The 25,113-nt window shown below is 50.6% G+C and overlaps 1 protein-coding gene across 12 annotated transcripts in view; it reads right to left on the bottom strand.

Annotated features, from left to right (window-relative positions):
* The window catches only part of Cit (citron rho-interacting serine/threonine kinase), a 168,875-nt gene that overhangs the window by 101,007 nt on the left and 42,755 nt on the right, over positions 1-25,113 (bottom strand). For all 12 annotated transcript variants that reach the window (XM_052169024.1, XM_052169023.1, XM_052169022.1 and 9 more), the window contains exon 10: positions 5,958-6,141. In XM_052169024.1, the coding sequence (XP_052024984.1) occupies positions 5,958-6,141 (184 nt within the window). The remainder of the gene's footprint in view (positions 1-5,957; positions 6,142-25,113) is intronic.

Raw genomic sequence — 25,113 nt, forward strand, 5'->3', positions numbered from 1 at the left:
CTTCGCCAACGACTACCTTCTGAAGGGCCCCAAATAAGCATGCGAACTGGTCTGTGGGGGCCGCCAAAGCACAAGCATGACAGATCTAGCACCTGATCTGCAGGCCTGGGACAGGACTGTTGGATCTGAGTTCCCAAAGGTGTCTTTAAGACAAATGAGAAGATGGCAGAATGGTCCTGCCAAGGCCTAGAGGCAGGCAAATGCTCAGTCTAAACAAGAGACCAGCCAGAGGACAAGGTGTGCTTGACAGAACAGAACTGAATGAGCGAGAGAGGAGAAGAGAAAACCCAAGACAACACCCAGAGGCGAGCGACCAGCCTGAGATCCAGTGAAGGCAGGAGACAAACAGGCACTAGAGGGCAGTTACCATTATGTCTCTTGAGTATAGTGGATAGGTGACTTTAGGAAGGATGAGGAAGGGCTGACATTGTTGGCTATTTAAAAAACAATCACAGATGAGACTTCTTGCAATAGGGATGTGGGTAGGAAGCACAAGACCAAGGAGCTTTTGGCCGGACGCAGAAGGAAACAATTTGTTTGTCCGTATCTCTGCTACTGTGTGTGTGTGTGTGTGTGTGTGTGTCTGTGTCTGTCTGTCTGTCTGTCTGCCCCTGTGTGTACTGACACGTCCGAGTGCTGGTTTGTGCACACGGCCACAGGATGTACGTGGAGGTCGGATGGCAGCCATGGGTGTTGATCCTCACCTTCTACCATGTTTGGGACACAGCCTTGAGTGTGCCACTGCGAGGGCCGGGTTCTCTGCCACCCCAGCCCACAGACTTTCCATCTCAGCACAGGGGCACTGCGGTGGCAGAGGCACTGTGTGAGCATAGACCTGCGCTACACTATCTATCGTATAGACCTGAGCCACACTCACGTGACGGACACTCTGCCTTCTCAGCAGTTCTAGGAAAAACAGTTTTTAAAAGAGGACCCGCCCCCCACACTCACACCCCTCTTAAGTAGCTCAATAAAAGTAGGGTTGATGGGCGGATGCTCCCTCCCCTCTCTGGGGTAGGTCACCTGGGGGCTAGATGGGAAGCAACTGAAGTACCAACGGGAAATCTGAAGGAACACAATCAGAGTCATCATTGGCAGCCGTGAGTGATATGGATGTGCACACCAATACTCCCAAGCCCTCAGGAGGCTGGGCTATTATAGAAGACACTATTATAGAAGAAAAGAAGGGGAGACAGTTCGGATCACTCTGAGATATTATTGTGCAGCTTATGAATAATCAGCCTGAAGAAAGGGTACAGACCAAGGTCAATGCCGCTTCCTGTCCTTAGTGAACAAGCAACTAAGAATGTGAGAGGTTACGTGAGCAGAAACACACACACATACATACACACATACACATAGAAAACAAGTATACATACACAAACATGCGTGTGCATGCGCGTGCACACACATACACACACACACACACACACACACACACACACACACACACACACACACGGCAGGTAAGTGTCTCTAAATGAGAAGAAATCTGAGACCTATATGGCCACCTACTCAACAAACCCATAAAGACCAAACCCAAAAGCAACATTTTGACCTGCATGTGAGCTCTCTTCACACCCACCCCAGCATCATGGCCCTTCATGCCCCAAACAGTCTACTTCCGCCGAGCATGTAGACCTGGGCACCCACCCTTCGGGCATTGCCTAAGTTCTCCCATATGTGGCGTTTCTGTGGCGCAGCATCATAATACAGTGGTCAAGAGACCCTGAAGCCCCTGGACAAGCCCACGCTCTCCGTGCCTCAGTTTCCTCACAGGTAAAGTGGGAGAAAGGTAGCCACTGCTTCCTCTCAGGCTGCTGCGTTAAGTGAGCTGATCTGTGTGCAGGGTTGAGAATCAAACTTGAGGGTGGATACCCTGCGAGAGCAGGCTATGAGGGCCCTCTGTCCCTCTCTACCTTCCCCTCTGACCAGAATCCACCATCTCTTACAGAGCTGAGCCCTAGCACCCATCCCCCATCAGCCCACGGGTAAGCTCAATTCAAGCTGGCATCTTCACCAAGGGCCCACCACAGCTTCCTGTGCCAGGACCATGAGGACCAGTGAGACCCAGCCTGCAAGGGGCAATGGACAGGCATTCCAAGAACAAGCATCACTGTTCACTTAGCCAGAAAGCATGAGCCGCCTTCACTCCCTGAGTGCTCCTTGAGACTGTCTTGTTCATGTATCCTGCTATTCCACAGCTAACATGCCCACTCAGTTCTCTGAACTAGTTCAACAAGTCTGACTTGATGTAGTCAACTGGATGGGAAAGTGCCCATCTGGGATGTAATCTTGTCCTTCTGTCTTCTACTTTCCTACAAAGAACACCGTTTGTCAACAGAATGTTAACTCTTGTAATTGGCCAGAACATTTAAGCATTTCCAGGAGAAAAACTCCCAGACCTAGAGTATGTGGGTCCGGCCATCCTTGGAACTCCCTAACCACTGCTGAGTCCTTGCCATGGTGTCTTAGGACATATGGGAGAGTTCTACATAAACATAGACCACTGTGTTAGAAATAGCAAGAAACAAAACAGGATGATGCAAATGACTCCCAGTCCCAAAAGAAGATGGCGCTGAGAACTGGCCATTGATCTGCTGCCGTGTCTGCAGGGGAGGCTCCATCCCAGGATCTCTAGATCCACTCAAGGAAAGTGCCCGGATGGCAGCAGCAAGAGAGCGAGCGTCCTTCCTCACACGGCTCACTCCGACCCCTCAAACTCACAAAGCCAGCCTCATTGAGGTCGGGTCACATGACCTTGGAGAAACACCCTGACTTGACCCCAGACATAAAGAGGCAGTCTGGGAAGAAAGACAGATATAAAGACAGCCACCCTGTGCTGACGGCTGGGGGGGGGCGGGGGGGGGGGGCACAACACAGCATGATGCTGGGATCTGGGATCCATGGTATTTTTAAACCTTCCATGTACAAATTTCTGTTTCTCCCCTGTACTACTGTACAGCAAATAGGGGCTCGGGGCCTTCAAAGAATGAGAATGGATCTGGGTTCTTGTTGAGCAAAACGTAAAAAGGTTGGGATAGGGTGGGGCTCAATGGGCAGAGTGACGGAGTGCTCGCTTAGCACAGCCAAGGCCCTTGGGTCAATGCCAGGCATCCCTTGGGGGTGGGGGACAGGAAAAGAGTCACTGGCGTGGATGCTCTCCAGAGCTAACTTCACCGAAGACAATCAACCGAACACTTCTGCTTCTCACCAAGCTCCCCTGCTCCCCACTTGGGAGCTGCAAGGAGGCCTCATTCACCGCCACACTGAGGCTGGGCTTCTTGCTAAACTGGAACTCAGCAATGTGTTAAATGGCTGGCTTAGCAATAGTCTGGGGTCCCCATGCAAAAAGAGAAAGTTCCTGAAATGCAAGGAGGGAGAGGAGCCCAGCACAAATCACTCCTGGCTCATTCGGGCCACCTCTGAATGTCTCATTCAGTTCCCTACTAACAAACAGGGGTCAATTTCCCTGGCGCAGCACGAAGTAGGATCTGCAGTTTCCCCAGTGGTGTGAAGAGCGAGTAACTGTGGTGTACATAAAAGCCTGTGGTGACAGAAGCAAGAAGCCAGAGGAGGGAAACGCAGGGAGAGAGCCGTGTCAGGACAGGGCAAAGGCGGAACCCAGAGACCACGCCACCACCTCCATCTGTGAAACTGCAGGAGCTCCTGCACAGTCTCAGCTCTGAGTCTCTTCTATTGGCTTCCCAATTAACTATGATCCAACATGCCCGGGGGTTGGGGGGGGGGGCGCCTCTACGACCAACAGGTGGACAGGGTTTCTAGACCGCAGCTGCTGGTTTCGCCCACCAAGCCATCCCTGGCAGAGAAGCCAGGTCCAACAGCAACATTGTCGGCACGACAGAGGAAGAGCTGCGGATCCGGGCCCTGAGTTGCCGTGGAAAAAGCATTCAGTTCCCCAAAGATAAGACGCCTCCAGTTACAGCCTCCAGATAACAAACGCACGGCTTGGTTATGAGGAATTTCATTTTTATGAGGATCTTATTAAACATTCTGACGGGGCACAAACAGAAGCTTGCTTGATGCATTAGAAATGGGGTTTTTTTGGGGGCAGCCAAAGAGGTGAAACTGCAAGCCTTCCAAATCGGAAAGCAACACAAACACATTCCAGGGGAGAGGCTCAGGGGTAAATTCAGTCAGCAAATATTTATCCGGTGCCTGGCCTGACACTGAGATGTCCCTGTGACAGACTTCCCTTTACCCAGCTTTCGTCTGAGAAGCAGAAAGATGCAATTAGAGTCTTCCTGAACAGCAAGCAATTAATCACACCCTGTCTAGGGGTAGCCGTGGTGCCTGGGGCTCCCTCACATTTACCCCCCCCCCCATATTTGCTTCTGAAACCTCACTCCCCCACCCAGGCCTTCCAGGTTTTTGAGATCACTGATCAATATCATCCGACAGCTTCCTCTCAACGCACTTAAGCCCCCTGCTAACCAGACCAGCAACTCCTTGCACATCTCCTCCGAGTCCGGGATCTGTGACCTTCAGTGTGCCCATCGTGACAAGGTTACACTGCCCACTAAGTATGCATCCCTCTCCACTGGGCCTTTACAACAACGCCAAACCTCCTAGCCTGGCTTGGCCCACTGCAGTTCCGACTGGATGGCACAGTCCATAGCCAGTTAGATTTTTTTTGCCTCGCCTGCCATCCTCCGAGCTGTGTTAGGTGGTAATAAAGGCAGACCTAACAGTGCCAATGTCCACCTGGATTTTAAACCCAGACCTGAGGCAAGGTAAGGAAGCAGGCCTGCCCTGGCATCTCTCACTGTAAAAGCCCCTGTCAGAAATCAACAACAGCCCACACTCCCCTCCCAAGCTTATATCAAATGCTCAATTCTCTATGAAAATCTACTATCTTCTTAAGAACCTCAGAATTCTACCTGTGGGGAGACACCGTCCAGGAACCAATACTATATCCCTTTGAATCAATAGCTGAGCTATACAAACACACCAGACAGGTAATGAATCTACCAATGGGAATTTTTTTTAAAATGTGTTCTCCTAAGTGGGCAGCAACTAGTTACCCAGCATTTCCCCCAAGAGCCTCAGTGTGCGGGAGCCGAGGATCCTGGATATCCGAGGATAGCTGGTCTGAGACCTTCCTAGGGGAAACTGCTCCCCAGAAAACAGAATGTCATCAGCTGGCTCCTACATCCCAAGGCAGCTGGTTTTTACATAGGAGTCTGGAAATCAGAACCCTTCAAGCAAGCCCCGGCTGCCACCTCTCCTAAACGCTTTCTATCGGATGAGAGAATGATTTCCAGGTCAAGAGGGTTACAGAACGTCTCTATTTCTCGTTCTAGAGTTCGTTTCGGGTTTCAGTAGCCAGCCGCATCACACTTCCACCCGGGGGCTTCTCCTGGCCGCCAGTGCTCTCCCTACTCAGAACGGCTCAGCTGCCAGAACCCTGATCCTGCAGCATTCTTGGATGGGAGCCAAGCGAGCATCAGCTCTCTGCTAGAGCTCCGGTTCTGCCACTTGCAGCTCAGTTAAACCATGAGGAAACCCTTCAGGCTGGGGAGAGACAGTGCTTAGGATCCTCCCGACACAGTCAGGATCCCAGCCACCTGCTCTCTTGAGATGGATGGACAGATAGCTCAGTTTAACTCGTCCAAGGTTCCCTTTTAACCGGGTATCTGCACTGCTAGAATCTCCCACTCTCTCCTCCCTCTGAATAAGACTAAAGATGGAAAAACTAACCCAAAGTACCCAGCTGACCGTTCGGATGCCACAGACAGGAGCAGGGACCTAACGTACCATGCAGAACTGAACATTAACCGTCTAGCCCCATGAGCCCCAAACGGGAAGCCCAGAGGCTTCCCTCCGATGCACTCCCCCAACCCTCCCACCGGCACAGTACAGCACAGCACCACCTTTGGCTCTGTGTGCCCTGCTGGGCATCCATGCAAGTCCCCCAGAGAGTCACCGTCACTTACTCAGATCTACCAAGACACCCCAGTGCCTTGCTATATGAAAACCCCACAAACGGCAGTTCTTCGCCCGAGAAGCCCGAGGGGCTCAGCTGGCACGGAGAGGACGAAACCCACGAATTCTTCTCTGGTTCATCAAAATTGGAGGTGTCATCGTCAGACTTGAGGGTGGGAACGAAGGGGGGAGGAGCTGGTTAAAAGAAAAACAAGAAAGGGGGGAGAGAAAAATTCAGATGAATTCCACACTGTTGCAGAGGGGGAAAAAGCGCCTTACTCCTTCGGCGTTTGGAGACAGCACTGCAGCGCCTGCTTTCAACCCAGCTCCTAGCGCAGGCAGACCCAGCCTCGGCTCCTACAGCAACAAGAGATTAACCCCTTCACTGCCAACATGGCCACCAACCTGCAGACAGCTTGCCTCTCCGGGCAGTGGGTGAGGTGAAAAGATAAACTCAGACAGGTCACTTGGATGCTACTGAGGTTCCTGGGCAAGTCACCCGGGGCAGGCAGCTCCCGCCTCCTTATTTCCAGCAGGCTTCCACCCCTTGACAGCTGGAGCGTCAGGGTGCCGGATGACCTAAGCCCATTGAGCCCCTCTTCCAGACGGGTCTAAATGATTAATAATTGTTGATATTCATGGCTGTCAGATGGAAGACATGCATGTCTCATGACTTAGGCAGAATGAGGGGAGGGAACAGGCCAGTGGGCTCATGAGGGCGTACGACCGCCGTGGGTCACCACTGCAGTCTGGTTCATTCATAGCCAGATGAGTCTACTCGAGATCCTATTAACCACTTTTTTTTTAGTTCATTATCTCCCCCTCCCACCCCCCTAACACAATCCTGCCCATCGAATCCGCCGCAGTTCAACCAGCATAATCAAAAGACAGCCAGATGAAGTTGCAGCGATGTCCAGCGCCCAGCACCGGTGCGGGGACACAGAGACGCACAGACGCACATCTGTGGCGAGGCTCCTACCTCCTATGGCATGACTCCCAGCTGGGGAGGGGGCTGCAATCACATCGTCTCTGCTGCCTGCAGACCTACTAGGCGCTCTCACTCAGGCGTGTGAGTGGCTGTCTGTCCGTCACCAGGAGGCTGCCCATCGTGGGGGGCTCCCAGGGGCATTTCCAGTCAGAAGTGTTACCATGGTTGCAGGCTGGGGCGTCCGCAGTGGGCCAGGCAGGGGGAAGTCGGCGAGCCGGCATCACATCCCCCGCAGTGCAGGCTGCATGCTCCCACCTCCCCACTCCTCTGGGCGAGCTCTGGCGGTAACCCCACCTGGCCGCCTGCGTGGCAGGGGCCAATGCTGATCTGAGTGACGGAGCAGCATGAGTCACTGCCCACCAGGGCTCGCTAGAGCTCCCCCTAGGACAGTTGTCACAGCCCTTCACGGTCCAGACTTCCTTTTTAACCTCTTGCTTTCCTGGCAGAGTTCAGTGCTGTGTTAAGCGAGCAGGACGCACGCCTTCGGCCCACAGGCTCAAAAGGATCTGGCTGTTGCGGAAGCATCCCCAAGGACAACAGTAAAAGTGGCGCCAGGCAGAGAAGTAACCAGAGTGATGGAGGGGTGCGGAGGAGAGAGAGGCGAACATGGAGGGGCGGGTGCTTCTGGGAGAGGCAAAAGAACAGTCTCAGAGCTTCAAGTGCTCTGAGGTGAGGTGGGAAAGAGAAGATCAGAGAATTACCTAACACCTCCAAGCCCTCTGGGGAGCAACTCAGTCTTCCCTGCTGGAGTCAGAAGCTCCAGGCTTAATGCTTTAAGCATCAGCTTATGGAAAGGGAACTAGGACTGAAAGCAGGGGTTCTCATCCCATGTGCACGCCCAGAGCGGGGTGCAGTCGCAATGGGGGTGCAAACCCGATCTGACCACCGCGCTCACCCAATGCCTCCTTTGGAAATAAAAGATTAAAATTGAAATAGCAGAAATTACGATGAATGATGATCAAAAGAAAGTGCTTTCCATCCCAAGATAAGGAAAGCCTGATAACAGGAGCGTGGCAGCTAATGGCGTCCAGTTCCGCCCACTCCAGTTCCATGACCCTGGGAAAGACACTCAACCTCTGTAAGCATCACAGGCAGCTGGTAACGAGGTCATGTCTGGGTTTGAAAAAGAGTCCCTAAGCAGTGGAGGCTGGCCTCAAACTTGGGGTTCTCTCTTTCCTCTGCTTCCAGGGCATTCGGCTTACATGTGTACAGTCCTCGCCCCCTGCACCTGACTGTTAGGTGCTAAGTGCTTAGTGTGGCTTCTCGCACACAGTAAACACCCATGAAGGTGACCTGTAGCCGTAGTCACTGCTGGCATACAGTGCGTGGATAGCAGCTGCTCCAGTCCAGTGAGACGGCGCTGCGTCTTCGTTGAGCAGTCGGTCTCTGCTACACAAAGCACAGACACACCAAGGTGAATGTTTGTGTTAATTCTACCATAGCATTTAATTCCTCACAGAAGTTGAATCCCTTTCCACTATATACTAATTTATCTGTAGGAGACTAAAATAGAATTCCATTTCTGTGTGAGGAGGATGATTAATAGAGAGGTAGGAGCCACCCTCAGTGAAGTAATTATGATTTCTGAATTTCTGTACTATAAAATAAGGCTCATCTGTAAAACTCTGCCATGCTCGAAGCATTAATGTGGTCAAGATTAGAAGAGAGGCTCTGGCCGCCAGTCCAGGCCTATCGCCCAATCGCTCAGGAGGCTGAGGCAGGGGGATCATAGGAGGAGGGCCGCCTGGCCTACAGGTGATGAGCTCGAGAACCATAGCAAGACTCAGTCCACGGGTGGCGGGGGAGGCGGGGGAGGCTGGAGAGCTGAGTCAGCTGGCAAGTGCTTGCTCAGCAAACATAAGGGGCTGAGTTCAAGACCCACAGGTTACAAATAAAGAAAGCCAAGCAGGTAGGCACAGACTCATCACCAGCTGGGGCGGTGGAGGCTGGAGGATCCCTGGCAGGCCTTGGCCAGCCAGCCTGGAGTTCAAGGCCAGGATGAGATCACATCTCAGAAAGAGAAAGGAGAGAGGCTTAAGAGGTGGCTCCGTGGCTAAGGGGCATTTTCTACTCTTCCAGGACGAGGGTTCAATTCCTACCATCCGTAGGGCAGCTCATAACCATCTGTATCTCCAACTCCAAAGAGCTGATGCCCTCTTCTGGTCTCCACCAGCATCAGGCACATATGCACGCAGAGGAACCAACAAACCATATACAGAAGACATTGCTTTCATTTTTTTTCAAGGTGAATGGTACCTAAGAAACCTGAGATCTAAGACACCTGAGATCATCCACTGGCCTCCACATAGACACACACACACACACACCAAGGGAGAGGGGAGATATAAAGAAAGAAGGTCAAATAATTTTCAAGTTGAGAGACGGAGAACTCGTAGCACAGATTAAAAGCTAGAGATGCCAACCTCGGGCCAGGTCATCAGAACAGGGTCCTCTGCAAACAAGGATTTCATGGGACCTCTTTCACACGTCGTGAAAAACCAGACTCAATGCCTAAGAAGTGTCCAAGAAATGAGTCAACTCCCCAAGAAGGGTGAGGATGCCCACCCCTTTATCTGGGCCCTTTAGAAGGGAAACGCTATGGTGGCTACTTAAAAACTGCAGCTGGGCAGACTGGCTCCACGCGTGGCGCCCCGGGAGCCGGAAGCAGAGGAAATGAACACAGAAAGCGGCACACACGAGTGGAGAGAGCGTGTGAGAACACACTCCTCCCAGGACAGCAGGAGGACTGCCCTGCTTCCACAGAGTGCACGGAGACTGAGGTTGAGAGGCCAGCTCTCTGACGCCTAAGAGGACAGCAAGCTGTGCCAGGTGCACTGGCGTCCCCAAGGCCAGGTGCACTGGCGTCCCCACGGCCTGCAGATCAGGAGTTCGAGAGCATCCTGGGAGCAGCCAAGGCTGCACACCAACACGATGAAGAGGAAAGCGACCTGAAGGGACAGGAGAAGCAGTCACAGTGTCACACACCAGAAACCCAGCTAGGGCAAGACAATTGTGAGTTCAATATGAGCCGGGCTACACAATGAGACTCTGTGTCAAAGCACAAAACAAAGTAGACTGTGAAGTACATATTGCTTTGTCACAGAAGTAAGTTGATATTCTAACCCGAGAAAGGGGAACCAAGAACATCTGAAAGGGGCCCAGAGGGGTAAGGTCTTGTTACTGAATTTAAAGTTTAAAACTTGGGGCTGGAGAGATGGCTCAGAGGTTAGCAAGTTAGCACTTGCTGCTCTTGCAGAGGATTCAGGATTACTCGATCCCACACCCACAGCAGGCGGCTCACAACCACCTGTAACTCCCTGCGGGAGGCCTGCAGGCATGCTCATGCACACAGACGTACAGATGATAAAATAAATGTTTTAAAAAGTGAGTGAAGTTGAAAACCCACTCGGTGTTAAATGCAGATCTAATGGACTGTCAACGTCACAATTTAGAATCATCCGGGAAGAGTCCCAGTGAGAGCCTTCGGGATCGGGCTGTACAAGAGAACTGAGCTGAGCGATAGCGCACATACATACACGTAAGCTCTCTGATGTGATGGACTGGCTACTCCAAGTTCCTGCTTCCATGCCCCTGCGGTGGTAGACCAAAAGGTGGAAGCGGGAGCTGAGTACAACCTTCCCTCCCTTAAAACTGCTATTGTCCAGGTGTGCATCACGGCAATGGGAAGGAAACCAGGTCAGCAGGTTAAACGGAGCGAAAGAAAAGCTCGGCGACCCGCCAGGGAGACCCAGAGTGTGCTCTGAGTGGGCAGGCTAGAACTGCAGAGTCCGCGGCCCAGCCCCGCCCCACCCTAGGCACAGGCACCCTGTTTAGGGAGTTCCTGTAGACCAGGAACAGAGAAGGCACAGGAGCTCTGAGACCCACACAGAATGAAAAGGCTAAATGCCTGGATACCTCATCTTAAAACAAGCCAGCAGGGTCGGGGCAAGTCCATAAGACGGACAAGGAGACAGCCCAGTGGCCCCTCTTAGGTGGGGACTGTGCCCATTGTCAGCACGTGAGATGACCGCCGATCCATCACCCTCTGGCACCAGGGGAACAGTTTGAGGCCCTCAGCTGTCATCGGGAGTAATAGTGAGGGATGAAACCCTAGAGCGCAGTACAGGAAGGGGACCGGCTGGCAGCCCTCGAACCCCATGAGCTTCACTCAGTCAAGAGAGCACACTCCCACTAAGGTCACGGCCCGGCAACCTCCCCTCAGCCTCTGTGTCCCTTCTTGCCCTCTCGGAGCCAAGCCAGAGGAGAGGTGTGGCCTACCCCAGGCCCCTCTGCATCTCCCCTCAGTGAACTGCTTCACTTCTGATATGTATACAAACAAAAAACAAAAACCCCTGCTCAAGCCCAAAACCCACGTGTCTGACACCACACCGATGGGAGAGGCAGGAAGCCGGGACTAGTTCTTGGACAGCTTACGCCACATGGAAATGTTTGTTTTGTTGGCCTTGCTGGGCAGTGGTGGGATGAGGCTGGGCGGGGCTCAGTGGGCAAAAATGCTTGCCAGGCAAACCTAACGACCAGCGTTCAGATTCCAGGAACACGTATGTACTCCAGCTCTCCTACGATGGAATGAGAGGTGGAGACCGGAGAATGCCTACAAGCTCACGGGAGGCGGCCTGCAGAACACAGCACGGCAGCGAGAGCCAGAGACCCTGCCTCAAAAGGACGTAAAACGATGATGACTGACTACAAAAGGTGGCTCTGCGACTTTGGCTGCACATGTGGTGGCACCCACACTACACACACACACACACACACACACACACACACACACACACGAAACTGTATTTTCCCTTTGGCTTAAAAAATTAAAAAGTAGTATCTCCGTGAAATCTTGGTGATCAGGGTTAAGTCCATGCTGCTCCAGCGCACTGCGATGCTGCCCGTCACGTGGCAGTTTCGTGAGCAGACACTTATCTGGATGGCCTGAGTGCCTACAACACAGACGGATGACAAACGCATGCAAAGCCATGCACTAAACTCTTTGCTCGAAAACACAGAAGAAGAACAAGGGGGTGGGAAGTGGGGGGGGGAACTTCCCTGTGTTTTAAAAAATAAGCCGACATGTTTGAGGTGTCGGCGTGGACCGTTCCCCTTAGTGGCAGAGGCAACTTTGAGGGGAGCTCCACCCAACCGCCAGTTGTAAGATAGGGCAAAGCTCTCTGAAACAAAGGCTATTTTAAGAACTGTAGTTCATTTCCCTTCATAAGCCCCTCTCCCTCCCTGTCTCTCTCTCTCTCTCTCTCATCCCTCAGTCTCTCTCCTCTCTCTAATCCTGACATTCATTAAAAGCTTTAGAGGGAAAATGTATTGTCTTCAAACCTGTTTTCTTTTCAGCAGTAGTGAGTAAGAGGCCCTGTCCTCACTTCCCGCCGAGGTCTCGAGGTCTCCCTCCCCTCCACCTTTAGTTTTTCTACGTGAGCCAGTCTTGGTGGTCTTGGTTCGTAGGTCTACTGCTTCTAGCTCTCTGCAGGGGAATCTCCCTTCTACTGTGGAAGAGCGGAAACACCCTGCACCACTGAATGCCTATCAGAGCCAGCCATCACCTGCCGCCCTTAGCTGGTGTTTAATATGGATTCTGTTGGAGGGACACATGATGAGAACCCGGGGTATGGGCTCATCTCTCAGACGTCATGTGTCACTCCGTGCAACACGCCACTTGTATGGAACTCAAGTCAAGATATGCTTCAGAGTACTCATCTGGGCCCAAAGAACCAGCATCTTTCAAGAAAGCTTGAGAGAGGAGAAACCAGGCGTGGTGGCTCCCACAATTTAGGGGGCTGAGGCAGGGGAACCAAGAGTTAGGAAGCTGGGGAGGACTACACAGCAAGACACTGTCTCCAAAAACAGAGAGGGAAAGGGGAAAGGGGAAATGGGTTGGAAAGGGGGAGGGGAGGGGGACAAGGGGAGAGGGAGGGGAAGGGAGGGGGAGGGGAGAGGCTAAGTCTACTCCTGAACTCTAATCACCCATCTGACTGACCGATACTGTACTGAATTGCATGTGGCAGAAGCAGTGAATATCGCAACTCATCACAGAGGAAAAAGGTGTGAATAAAGTGTGTGACATCACAAATCAGTGCCTAGACAGCAGTGAGCACTCAGAAATGGCCAACTGATGCGCTACAATCAAAGGTGCTTTCGTTGCATTAGCGCTACATGATGCCCTGCCCCATGATTGACAAAGCAGAGCCTGTGCTACCTCACCTACAAGATAGAAGGAGCTCTGAGGTGGTGAGGAGGCCGCTGCATCACTATGGGGCCGGGCTGTGGGTGTGGAAAGCAGAGGTATAAAAGGGTTTCTGAATATTCCGCAAAGCAAGTACACGGCGGAGGGGATAGAATCTCAAGAGCTCGCTAAAAGCTACCTTCCTGAACTGGAGTGGGGAAGAGAGGAGCTTTAAGGAGCCAGTAGGTGGAGCGGAGGCCCAAGAGAGTTGTGGGCAGGGCTGACCTTGAGGACGGAGCCCTTGAACTTGACTCAAGATGCTATCAGGGGGAGTCTTAGCGGACTGCACAGATGCAGTCTTTCGTGGCCGGAAGGGGTTGGTGCTAGAGTTTTGTCCAAGATGGTGAGGTTTGTAACAGTCAATGTGAGCAGCTTGCACACTCAGGCCACACCCTGGAGGTGAGTGACAACAAACTCCGAGAGGATGGGGTGGGCAGGGATCAGGTCTTCCTACGAGACAAGGGCCGGAGTGGAGAGATGCGAAAGACAGCTTTATCTGAGGGCTCACAGGGACAATTCTGGCAAGGAAGTTAAGTCATGGGATGGGCAAACAAGATCGCTTCACAGACAGACACACGTAACTCAGCCCATGAGAAGGAGACCCCATTGCCCAGAGCCTCAGGCCCACCCCACCCCAGTTCCTCTCTTTGGGGTACAGAGTAGTGAGGATAACTTGGCCCACCCAACCTCACAATATACAAGATCCAAGAATCCAACAGAGCACAACAACCAGTTTGTGACAACCTTAAAAAAAATAAAAAAGACCTTGTCCCTAGACTCCCCAGAGGGCCAGAAATAGACTTTAAGGTAACACTGTTTGGGTGATCAATTTGTCACCATGCTGTCTTTTGAGATAAATAAGGAAGCTAGCATAGGAAAATTTGCTTCAATCAATTAATCAACCTAAAGACCGTTGGCACCTGTCAGCTAACGGCTACGCCAATATCCCCTCAGGCGGTGATGCCATGGACCTCAGGATTTGAGTATTCTGACCTCCTCTACCAGAGGAGGAGTGTACGGTCCTCCTCCATGACTCCTTCATATTAAGAGCTTAGGGGCTGGAGAGATGAGCAGCCGTGAAGAACTCGAGGTTCTTCCAAAGGACTACAGTTTGGCTTCAAGCGTCAACATCTAGTGGCTCACAACCCCCTTTAACCTTGGCTCTAGAGGATCTGACGCCCTCTTCTGGCCGCTACGGGCACCAACACTCACATGTGCACATACCAATGCAAATAAATGCGCCCATACACATAAATAGCTAAAATTAAAAAAAAAAAAAAAATCAGGCTGGAGAGATGGCTCAGCAGATAAGAGCTTTGGCTGCTCTTCCGGAGGACCTGGGTTTAATCCCTAACACCCACATCGCAGTTTACAACCATCTGCAACTCCAGGCCCAGGAGACACAACGCTCTTCTCACCTCCAAGGGCGCCAAAGAAGCATGAGGGGCATAGACATCCACGCAAGGAAAACACCCTGTCTTAGTCGGGGTTTCTATTCTTGCACAAACATTATGGCAAAGAAAGCAAGTTGGGGAGGAAAGGGATTATTCAGCTTACACTTCCACACTGCTGTCCATCACCAAAGGAAGTTAGGACTAGAACTCATGCAGGTCAGGAAGCAGGAGCTGAGGCAGAGGCCATGGAGGGATGTTTCTTACTGGCTTGCTTCCCCTGGCTTGCTCAGCTTGCTTTCTTATAGAACCCAAGAGCACCAGCCCAGGGCTGGCACCACCCACAAGGGGCCCTCCCCCCTTGATCACTAATTGAGAAAATGCCCACAGCTGCATCTCATGGAGGCACTTCCCCAACTGAAGCTCCTTTCTCTGTGATAACTGTGTCAAGTTGACACACAAAACCAGCCAATACACACCCTGACACAAAAAAGAAGCTGTTTTAAAACCAAGTAAGTCTTTAAAACTATTAAGTACTTTGGGATTGAAGTATATTTCCCCCCAAAGGCTTATACACTCGGACATGCGCTCCCCCACCTCTGGGCTGCAATGGAACCAGATTTCTCTGCCATGGATAACTTTTCCTCCCTCCCCCTTGGCTAGGTATTCAGCAATCTGTGAGCCACCTACATCAGGCTAGAAATACTCAAAAAAGGAACATTTCCAGTTGCAAAAGAGTCATGACTGCGCTTCTCTGCTGGTCTGGATTTGGAGGGTTTCTGTCAGGTGATGTCCATCTGGACACCTTTCAGCAGGAGGCAGGAAGGTGCATCCCTGTTCCTGTGCCCGCCCCCCATCTGCTCCCAGACCCCAGCAATCTTCAGTCCCAGTGCTTCTCCCCCGAGTCACGCACATCGCAAGCACAGTGTTCTTTGCTGTTCTCTTCATCTCGGTACCTGAGTCTCTAACACATACAAATTTTGCCTTATTTTTTTTTTCTTGGAGGTGCAGTATGTAGCCATGGCTGGCCTTGAACTCATGGCTGCCTCACCGCCTTCCTGGGTGCTGGGACTAAAGGCATGTGCCACTGCAGCTGGCTAAAGCTTTTTACTCTTAAATGCTTATGAAAAGACAAAACGTTCACGTCCTAAGATTTCTAAGAAGATGGCCATCCCCCAGCTCCAACCTTGGCAGCTCCTGCTCTCTCCTGCTTGTCTGCTGACACAGACGTGGCCATGCCCACTGTTGCTGCAGCACGATGTTCCAGTCCAGGGTTCCCAGTCAGTGGCATCTTGGCATTAAAGACTGGGAAAGTCCTTGGTGGGGTTTGCAGAATTACGCACCACCTTGGTCTCTACCCACAAGGTATCAAAAATACCTTGAAGACTGCCATGTCTGCCACCAACTGAGAACCACAGCTCTACAGATAAGAACTTCTTAAAACTATTGCTATTGTTGCCGTCCCTGATTTGAGCACGTGACTGCATGTCGTCGGGTGGATGACAGGGTAGAGGTGAAGATCAGAGGATCACTCTTGGGAGTCCATGTACGCCCCAGAGAGCGTTTTTAACCTGCTGAGCCGTTTCACCAGTCCAAGAGAAAGACCTTAGAAGAAACATAACCAGGACCTGTGAAGTGGTTCAGCCGGTGAGGGGCTTCACCTGGAGAGCGAAAACCCTGAGGGATGGCCAGGTCCTTCATGGGTGAATAAGTAAGCCAACTCACAAAGTTGCCCTTTGACCCCTACATGCGCACCGTGGGATACACATACGCACATACACACATACACAATACACATACATAAATGTATAAAGTACTTAAAGGAGAACAAAGCAAAGCAAGACACATAACCACAGAGCTCTACCACACCTGCGTGACAGTGCCCACCCCACACCTGATCCATAACCACAGAGCTCTACCACACCTGCGTGACAGTGCCCACCCCACACCTGACCCTATGCTCAGTTTTCCCCATGAGTTTCAAAAGAGGCCTCTTTTGTTTTTCAAAAGAGGCTTGGTTTGTTTGATGTCTCTTTTAACCTGAACACTCTTCTTCCTTAAGAGGAGAAAGAGGAGCCTCGTCTAAGGAGACTTGCAGAATTTCTCACATTCTGGACCTAGCGACCGGTTTCCCCACAGCATCATGTAAGGTCTCTGTTCCCTGTGTTCCTTGTTGACTGGCAGAGGAACCCAGGGCCTTCTGGGTGTCCACGTGCACTTTTTTTTTTCTGTAAGCATCACCAAGGATGGGTTGTCAACTTGCTGTCATGACACTGGAGCACAGAGCCTCTGACTTCACTGGTTTTTTTTAAAGACTTATTTATTGTTATATCTAAGTACACTGTAGCTGCCTTCAGACACCCCAGAAGAGGTCATCAGATCCCATTACAGATGGTTGTGAGCCACCATTGTGGTTTCTGGGATTTGAACTCAGGATCTCTGGAAGACCCGTCAGTGCTCTTAACCGCTGAGCCATCTCTCCAGCTCCTGACCTCACTTCATGTGATATGAAAATTGGTCCAGATCCCCGTCAGCACTTTCTCTCCAGTCTTCCTCTTGAGGGGCCCCACACCATGGCGGTCACCATCTCTGAGCCATTTATTTCCTAAGTGGCTGGCAGGAGGCGGTCTTCAGATACTCCCCTTTACCTCACACTTACTAGCACCTCAACCATCCGGCTACCCTGGCACACACTCAAAGAGGAAGTCAGGGTGAAGCTGGATTGACATGTCAGAGTAGTGAAGTTGGGGGCCTCAGCTCCTTGAGAATGACCAACGACATGTCTTCCTGGCATCAATGTGCGCTCCTACATTTGCATGTGTTTCGAGACACTGCAGTGTTTTTCACTGTTCCCTGCTAGGCCAGCAGAGCGAACTCTGCAGTCACAGGAGCCCGAAGAGTAAGTACCAAGCCTCCTGACCCTGCTGAGGTGAGGGAGACAAATCCAGAATGGCACAGTTTCTTTACCAAGTCAAATGTCATAACTGTGTAGTCTGTGTGTGTGTGTGTGTGTGTGTGTGTGAGAGAGAGAGAGAGAGAGAGAGACCGTGTGCATATATATAAATGTTCAGAAGATATCATGTGTGCATTGTATTTGGGAATACGTGATTGTGGGTACAGGTAGGTGTGTGTGTGTGTGTGTGTGTGTGTGTGTGTGTGTATGTGTGTATGTATGAGAGAGAAAGAGAGAGAGAGAGAGAGATAGAGAGAGAGAGAGACATTGTACATATAAATGTTCAGAAGATCTCATGTGTGTGTTGTATTTGGGTATATGTAATTGTAGGTACAGGTGTGTGTGTGTGTGTGTGTGTGTGTGTGTGTATGAGAGAGAAAGAGAGAGAGAGAGATGTTGTACATATAAATGTTCAGAAGATCTCATGTGTGTGTTGTATTTGGGTATATGTAATTGTAAGTACAGGTGTGTGTGTGTGTGTGTGTTCAATGTCCAGCATCTTCCTTAACCACACTCCACCTTAGTTTTTGAAGCAGAGTCTGTCACTCCTCCTGCTTCCCACTAATGCCTACCTAGTTGACTAGACAAGTTGGTTAGTTACCACTAATGCCTACCTAGTTGACTAGACGAGTTGGTTAGTTACCACTAATGCCTACCTATCTGACTGGACGAGTTGGCCCACAGACTCCAGCGATCCTCACATCTCCGCCTCTCCAGCACTGGGATCACAGGAGCAAGCCAAGTCTGGCTTTTCACACCAAGCTGGGGTGTAAACTCAGGCTATCCTGCTTGGCTTGCATGTATTTTACCAGCTGAGCAGTCTCCGCAGACCTCTAAAACTTTACATCAGGATCCTGGTGCAGACGGCTTAAGCATATCTCCACAGCTGACTATATTCGAGATAACAGTCGACTCTGGGTCCAACCGTTCAGAGTGTAGTGAGTCTCACAGGCACTGTTGCTGGGGGTGTAAAACAGAGCAACTGCTGTGGAAGAGGTTGGTGCCCTCTTTGAAAGGTAAACATGTGTACCATTCAGTCCGATCATTCCATCCCTGTTTAGACCAAAGAAATGGATGCATGCGTCTGCAAACCAATGCCTATGTGCTAAGAGCAATCGTATTTCAGGGGCCCAAAACTGGAGACAACCCAGATGTCCACTGGCAGGCGATGAGATAAACAATGGACCCCAACCCAACAATAAAAAGCAATGAACTGCAGGCCGTGCCTCAGCAGGAGGAGTGTGAGGACAGTGTGGAGTAAGGGAAGGCAGACAGGACACGCTGTGATTCAGTTACACTGAATTCTAAGCTGAACTTCTCCATCGTGCTCGGAGTCAGTTGTGTTGTTGCTAGGGACAAAGGAAGGGATGAACAAGGACAAAAGGGAGGGTCATGGGGCTAGAGGAGAAAAGGCCTATGATCCTAATTCATATGTTTCGGGGGTGGTGGGCTTGCTTGTCGTCTTACGCCTGGTGGTAGCGTCACATGTCTACATTCATAGCTAAGTTTAAACTGTACACATGGACCTTGTATGTCTCTTATTCCTCAACAGAGCAGTGTCCCATGGCTGGGGGGGGGGAGATATTTTATTCTCTGTCCCGCCCTGGCTGGGGAGCAACTGTCTGCCTCCTCCTTCCTTTTAGGCAGGAGAATCAGACAAACACACCTGTCTCCTCCTCACTCGCCCCTCCCACGAGGAGCACCCCATGTTGTTCTGTGTGCCTTTGAAGGTCCCAGCTCAGCACCTCCCCTTCTTAAAGCCTGCATCCCGATGCAGCAGGCGCTCAGCCAGCTGGCTCTTGCCCTTGCTCCCAGAAGCCACTGCGGCAAGGCCAACCTCCTATGAAGCAAGGTTTAACAGTCTTCTGTAGGACAGAAGATTCATCAACCTCAAAGTTACTGAACACGCACACCTAGGGGCCAGTCTCTGGCACATGTCCCTCTGTAGGTGAGGAAGTGCTGCCTCAGGTCCAGCTACGAGTGCTGCAGTTGAGCATGCACCACCAGGGTGTGTAACACTGGAAACCGCTGCCACCCCTCAGCCATCGACCACCTGTGCTGCCAGCTCTTTGTCCTTCGGCTGTCATCCCCGTGACTCCCCCAGCAGTCCCCTTTGGTTCCAGCCAACCTTCACCCTCTGAAAATGAGGATGCAATCAACACTCTTCATAGAACTGATTGGAGAGTTGGCTGCTGAACAGAGTCCCAGATGTTTAATATAATTTTGAATCGCTGGCCAAATCATCTCCATGCCTGCTTGTTTATGAAAGGGCTTTCAGCGAGCGAGAGCTTGATGGCGGGTGGGGGTGGGGGAACTCCAATTTCTGGGTTCCCTAAGAACCCTATCGCCCATCTTCTCTATGAAAAAGCATTTTCTTATCTCATTTAGAACTGATCCAGTTGAAATCTGGGACTGGACCACTGGCTCGGGCTGAGGGGCTCAGGAAAAAAGAAAACCCATGGAGGGGGACGTGCAGGAGGGACACGGTCCGTCATGTACATCACAAGGGGTCTTAGGAATGGGAAATATAGTAAGGGAATTCCCTAAGTCAGTACATAGAAAACCAAACCCTTCCGAACCTCGACCCTTCATGAAGCATGACTCCCTTAGCGGTCCGTGGGCCTCCTCTCGCTAAGCCCACCAGGAAACCGAGATTCCCAGATCGCCCTTCCTCCAGCAATAGATTCCCTTGTTTTGACTCTGAACCAGTCATTTATTTCCTGAACCAGAAATACCCTTCACCCAGATCTCATGACACTCCTGCATCTTAACACTGCAGTCTTCTCTAGAATAACTTGTCGCCATTTATAATGTAGGATATATACTTCTAATATTGCTGGATGTGGATCAAACTCACGCTAGAGGAGAAAGGCCTATAATCCTAATTCATAAGCAGTTAGCTCCTTTTAGCCTATTTCTCCTCTTCATCACTTACTCTGTAAAAACAGAACAGCCCCCAGGAGACACATAAATATCCCCTGCATATTCCCTAAGAGGCTACCAAGTCAGTCCTGCATCTCTCCGTCATTCCTTTGCCACATTCTGGGCTGAAGTTCCTGCGTACTCTACAGCAACCCACCCTCCCCTTGGCCTCCTCCTCCCTGCTGATACCCAGGGGCCCTCGGTGCCTCTTCCCTGCCTTCTCTTGTTCCTTCACTGACCAGGAGACTGGCAGAGAGACACATTTCAGGACCAGCCAAGCCATAAAGAGGCTTACCTGCATCCTCTTCATAGGAGCTGACAAAACAAAGCATCTCCAGAGACCTGGCCAGGCAATGGGAGGTCTGAACCTAGCAGCTGTGAAAGAGGCTAAGACCGAGTGAGGGACCACACTACACAACCCGCTGTGCTACGGGCAAAACGCTCAAGTACGGAAACAGAAGGCAGGTGTTACCACTATAAGGGAGTCATGTCTGGGAGAGAGACAGACGATGTCCAGGAAGAATAGCTGTTGGAGAAGCCGGGTCTTCCAAAGCTTTGGCTTTATTCTTTTCAATGATGCACGTAAGTGGTCTGCCAGTAAGAACATCTCAGCTGCCGGGCAGTGGTGGCGCACACCTGTAATCCCAACACTTTGGGAGGCAGAGGTAGGCGGATTTCTGAGTTTGAGGCCAGCATGGTCTACAGAGTGAGTTCCAGGACAGCCAGGGCTATACAGAGAAACCCTGTCTCGAAAAAAACTAAATCCCAAAAAAGCAAAAAAACAAAGAAAAAAGAAAAAAGAAAAGAAAAAATAACATCTCAGCTATTAACAAAGACATGGTCTGAAGTACAGGAGGTGATGGTATTTTATATTGCTATAGAATATTCTAGAAAGTTAAACAGGAAACTCATAAAAGAAGGGACTGGAAATAGGATGAGAGACATTTCTGACTCTACAATTGTCTCTATCACTTAAGTTTTTTTTCGATTTTTTAAATTTATTTTTAGTTTGTGTGTTTGTGTGTTTTGCCTGCTTATATTGTATGTATGCGTGTTGCATGCATGCCTGATATCCAAGGAGGTAGGAAGAGGAGGTGGATCTCCTGGAACTGAACTTAGGTTGGAGACCATTCTGAGCTACTGTACAGGCATGGGAATGTAACCCAAGCCCTCTGCAAGAGTGACGCGCACCCTAAGTGCCAAGCCGTATTCCCAGCTCCTTGTCTCACTCAGAACTTCTACCATTCCAGCAGTCTCAAAAGAAATAAAACCTAAAGAGATAAGGTTAAGCTAGTAGTATGTTAGATAGTATGGTTGTATACACGTATAATCCCGGCATTTGGGAGGCTGAGGCAGGAGGATCATAAATTTAAGAACAGCACAGACTACATGGTAAGACCATATCTTTAAAACACAAAACAATAAGCCTTCACAAACAAAACAAGATAAAGGAAAATGGCTAGATTTGGAAGGCTGTAAATTCCATGCCTCGCACTGACATCTACCACATCAGTGAGCTTCACTAAGAGCTCATGGCGTCAACCCCCAGGGTCGTCTTGTACACTGTGGGGTTCATTCTAAGAACTGACTCACTGGGAGTCTAGGGGCAGTAAGATGCCTAGCAGAGCCCTGGCACACAGTAGGTGCTTAGCATTCCAATATAATACTTGTCTAAGAGAAATTAATGAAGGATGCTTAGCCCATCCTTCACTGACAGGCAGAGAGACAACAGGAAAGTGGGAACTGACAGAGAGAAGCCAGTTCCCTTTGGCTATCAAATGAAGAGGCGGTCACACATCATCTTGAAGGATGCGCCCTCTGTCTGAGAGGAGCTTTACATTCCTCCAAGCATAGCATAAAAATCCAACAACTCTGGGTTGGCGAAGGTGCTTGCTGCCAAACTGATGACGTGAGTTCGATTCCCAGGACCCGCACAGTGGCAGGAGGGAACCAACTCTCTCAAGTTGCCCACAGACCTCCATACTCATACTGCCAAGACACATGTGTACACCCCCCAAAACCTCACACACACATATGTTCACATGCACATAAACACATATGCTCACATACACACATGCTCACACACATACACACACACATATGCTCATACACATACACACATATGCTCTCTCTCTCACACACACACACACACACACACACACACTCTTGTAAATAAATAAATGAAACTTTTAAAAATTAAGTCAACAGTTCTTAGCAGTTACATAACACCCATGGGAGTCCTTAGCCCCCCCCCCCCCCCAAAATGTCCTCTTCCCATTCAGAGCCTACAAGTCAAACTGAGGAAGGCCTCAGAGATGAGCAAGAAGAAATGCTCGGCCTGACACGTCTGATTTTTTCCTTCCCTGTAGCTTTGTAAACCCTCATATGCACAGGGATCACCGAGGGATCTTATTAAAACACAGCTTCCAACTTAGGACCGAGCCTCTGCGACTCTAACAAGCTCCCAGGTGATAGCGGCTCTGCTGGTCCACAGAATCTGAGTAGAAATCCACAATCCGGGTAGAAACGTCCTACTGACCTCTGGCAACAGTTCCGGGACTCGTTAGCAATAGCAGTCTTGGGGAATTAACATCACTGGGATGTTGTTCTTCCTCACGAAATTCTCCACGGGATACAACTGAATCCCTTGAGTTCCCCCCTCAAGAGACCAAGAGCAATGTCTGAGACTTTTTTTTTTGAGTCTCACAACTACAGAAGGGATGGATGCTAAATGGCATTCTGGGTAGAAGCCAGGGATGCTGAGAGGCTCCCTGCGGTTCACACGGCAGCCCCACAACCGACAATCTTCTGTCCTCAAACATGAGCAGTACCAAAGTTGGCAGACCCTCCCTGCTCTAAATAAACAGGACAGTCTGGGCCAGACCCCTGGGGCTACAGATCCAGATTTTTAAGGCGTGACATCAATCCAACGTCCTTTCCCAAGTCGGCTCTGAGACAGGAAGGATCACAAGGGTAGATGCCTGGAGTGGAGACTCTCCAGTCTCTGGTCTGGGTATTGTCTGAGGTCAGGCATATGTCAGTCACTGGCCCAGTGAGGGAGCCCACAATAGAGGAAACCTTACATCTAATGGTCCATGCGACTCAAAACCACACTCGTTCTCCATAGGATCTTAAACAAGTTACAGTACTATCCACATCTGTACAATGGATGTTGAAGGGTTTTGAAGCAATACCATGTGATGTATTAGAATATCTTGTAGTGGGATGAAATAGATGCAGTCCACACTGCTAAGGTCTGTGATTTTAAAAAGAGGAAGCGACATGACAGTGCTCACTTTATACACTTTATACACAAGACGGCTACCTCCTCTTTGGCCAGATGCACCCACCCATCCCGAAGGTTTACAGTCATGTGAGCAGATTCTTACAGTTCAGCTCCCACCTGCCCTGGGCCAGAGAGAACAGGGAAAGTGACATCTATTTGGAAAAAGAGCTCAACGTGCCATCAGCACGGGCTCGACACTGAGTCACTGTGACTGGATTAAAACAAAACGTATTCTCTGCTAACACATGCTCTGGACCTGGAAAACCAGAAGAGTTTGGCAAGAACTGCTTCATGTTGAGAACACAGAGGACCGTATCAGGAGGGAAAGCCCATGACGCTGGCTCTCCAGGACAATTGCCAGAGAAGCTTGAGGAGAGTCTTCATGGTCACCTCCGGCATTTACGCCTTTGTTATCCTTGAGACAGAGGCCTTGGGGAAAGGTGTAAGTGTGCCAGTTCCGTTGGGGGAAAACATTTTAAAAGATGTGCTCTGGGGAAGTGCCAGACAGCGAAACCTTCCCATTGACAGGAGCAGAGAGATGTCAGGAAGCCCCCTAAGTATGAAAGCCAGGAGCTCCAACTGGCTCCCAGGAAATCAAGTCAGGTTAAAAAGAATCTGAAACACTGGGGCAGCATCGCACAGCCCAGGGAGTCCCTACTGAGACCTGGAGCTCAGCCCCGAAATGATGCCACTAGCAAGAGGTGAAGGACACACTTTGCATGAGGCTGGGAACAGACATCTGAGCCATGGGTGCCTGAACACACACCTGCGCGTTCTGTGCAGCAGTGACTCCTCAGAGCTCTGCCTCACTGGGAGAAGCTTGTCAAGTGCTGGGGTCATGGGCTATCGCCCAGGACCATTCCAAGGGGCAGTACCTAGGAGGGCAAGGATGCTCTGCCTGCCCCTGGGCAGAAGCGGAAGTGAGTCTTCCCTCCCTTGCTACCTCCACCCTGGGTGGTGTCAATCAACCTGTCTGGACCCTTCTTAAATGGTGTGTCTGCATCCCGCCAGGACCACCTCTCGAGATAATGCGTTTCCAACGATTATTACCTGCTGTGTTAAGCAGTACTTCCTTACATTGGTTACAACAAGAAAAAGAAGAATTGGGGGTGAGCTAGCAAAGAGACTAAAGCTGCTTTCATCAAGGGACAATACCTTGTTGTGGGAAGCAGAAGTGTTCCACGGCACTGACGCACCGGCCCTGAACCTGGGAGGCCTGATGACTGCAAGGTTTCTGGGCTGATGAGAGTCACTCCGCGTGTGTTTGTGAGAGACTGAGCTGGACAAAGGCGTAATTTATGTTAGAAAACAGCTCAGATCTAGAGTGCAGCAGTGTTCTGATTCACAAGGCCCCTGAGCTGATTGCAAACACACAGAGAAAAA

The sequence above is a fragment of the Apodemus sylvaticus genome, chromosome 22 (assembly GCF_947179515.1).
Source record: "Apodemus sylvaticus chromosome 22, mApoSyl1.1, whole genome shotgun sequence".
NCBI classification, from domain to species: Eukaryota; Metazoa; Chordata; class Mammalia; order Rodentia; family Muridae; genus Apodemus; species Apodemus sylvaticus.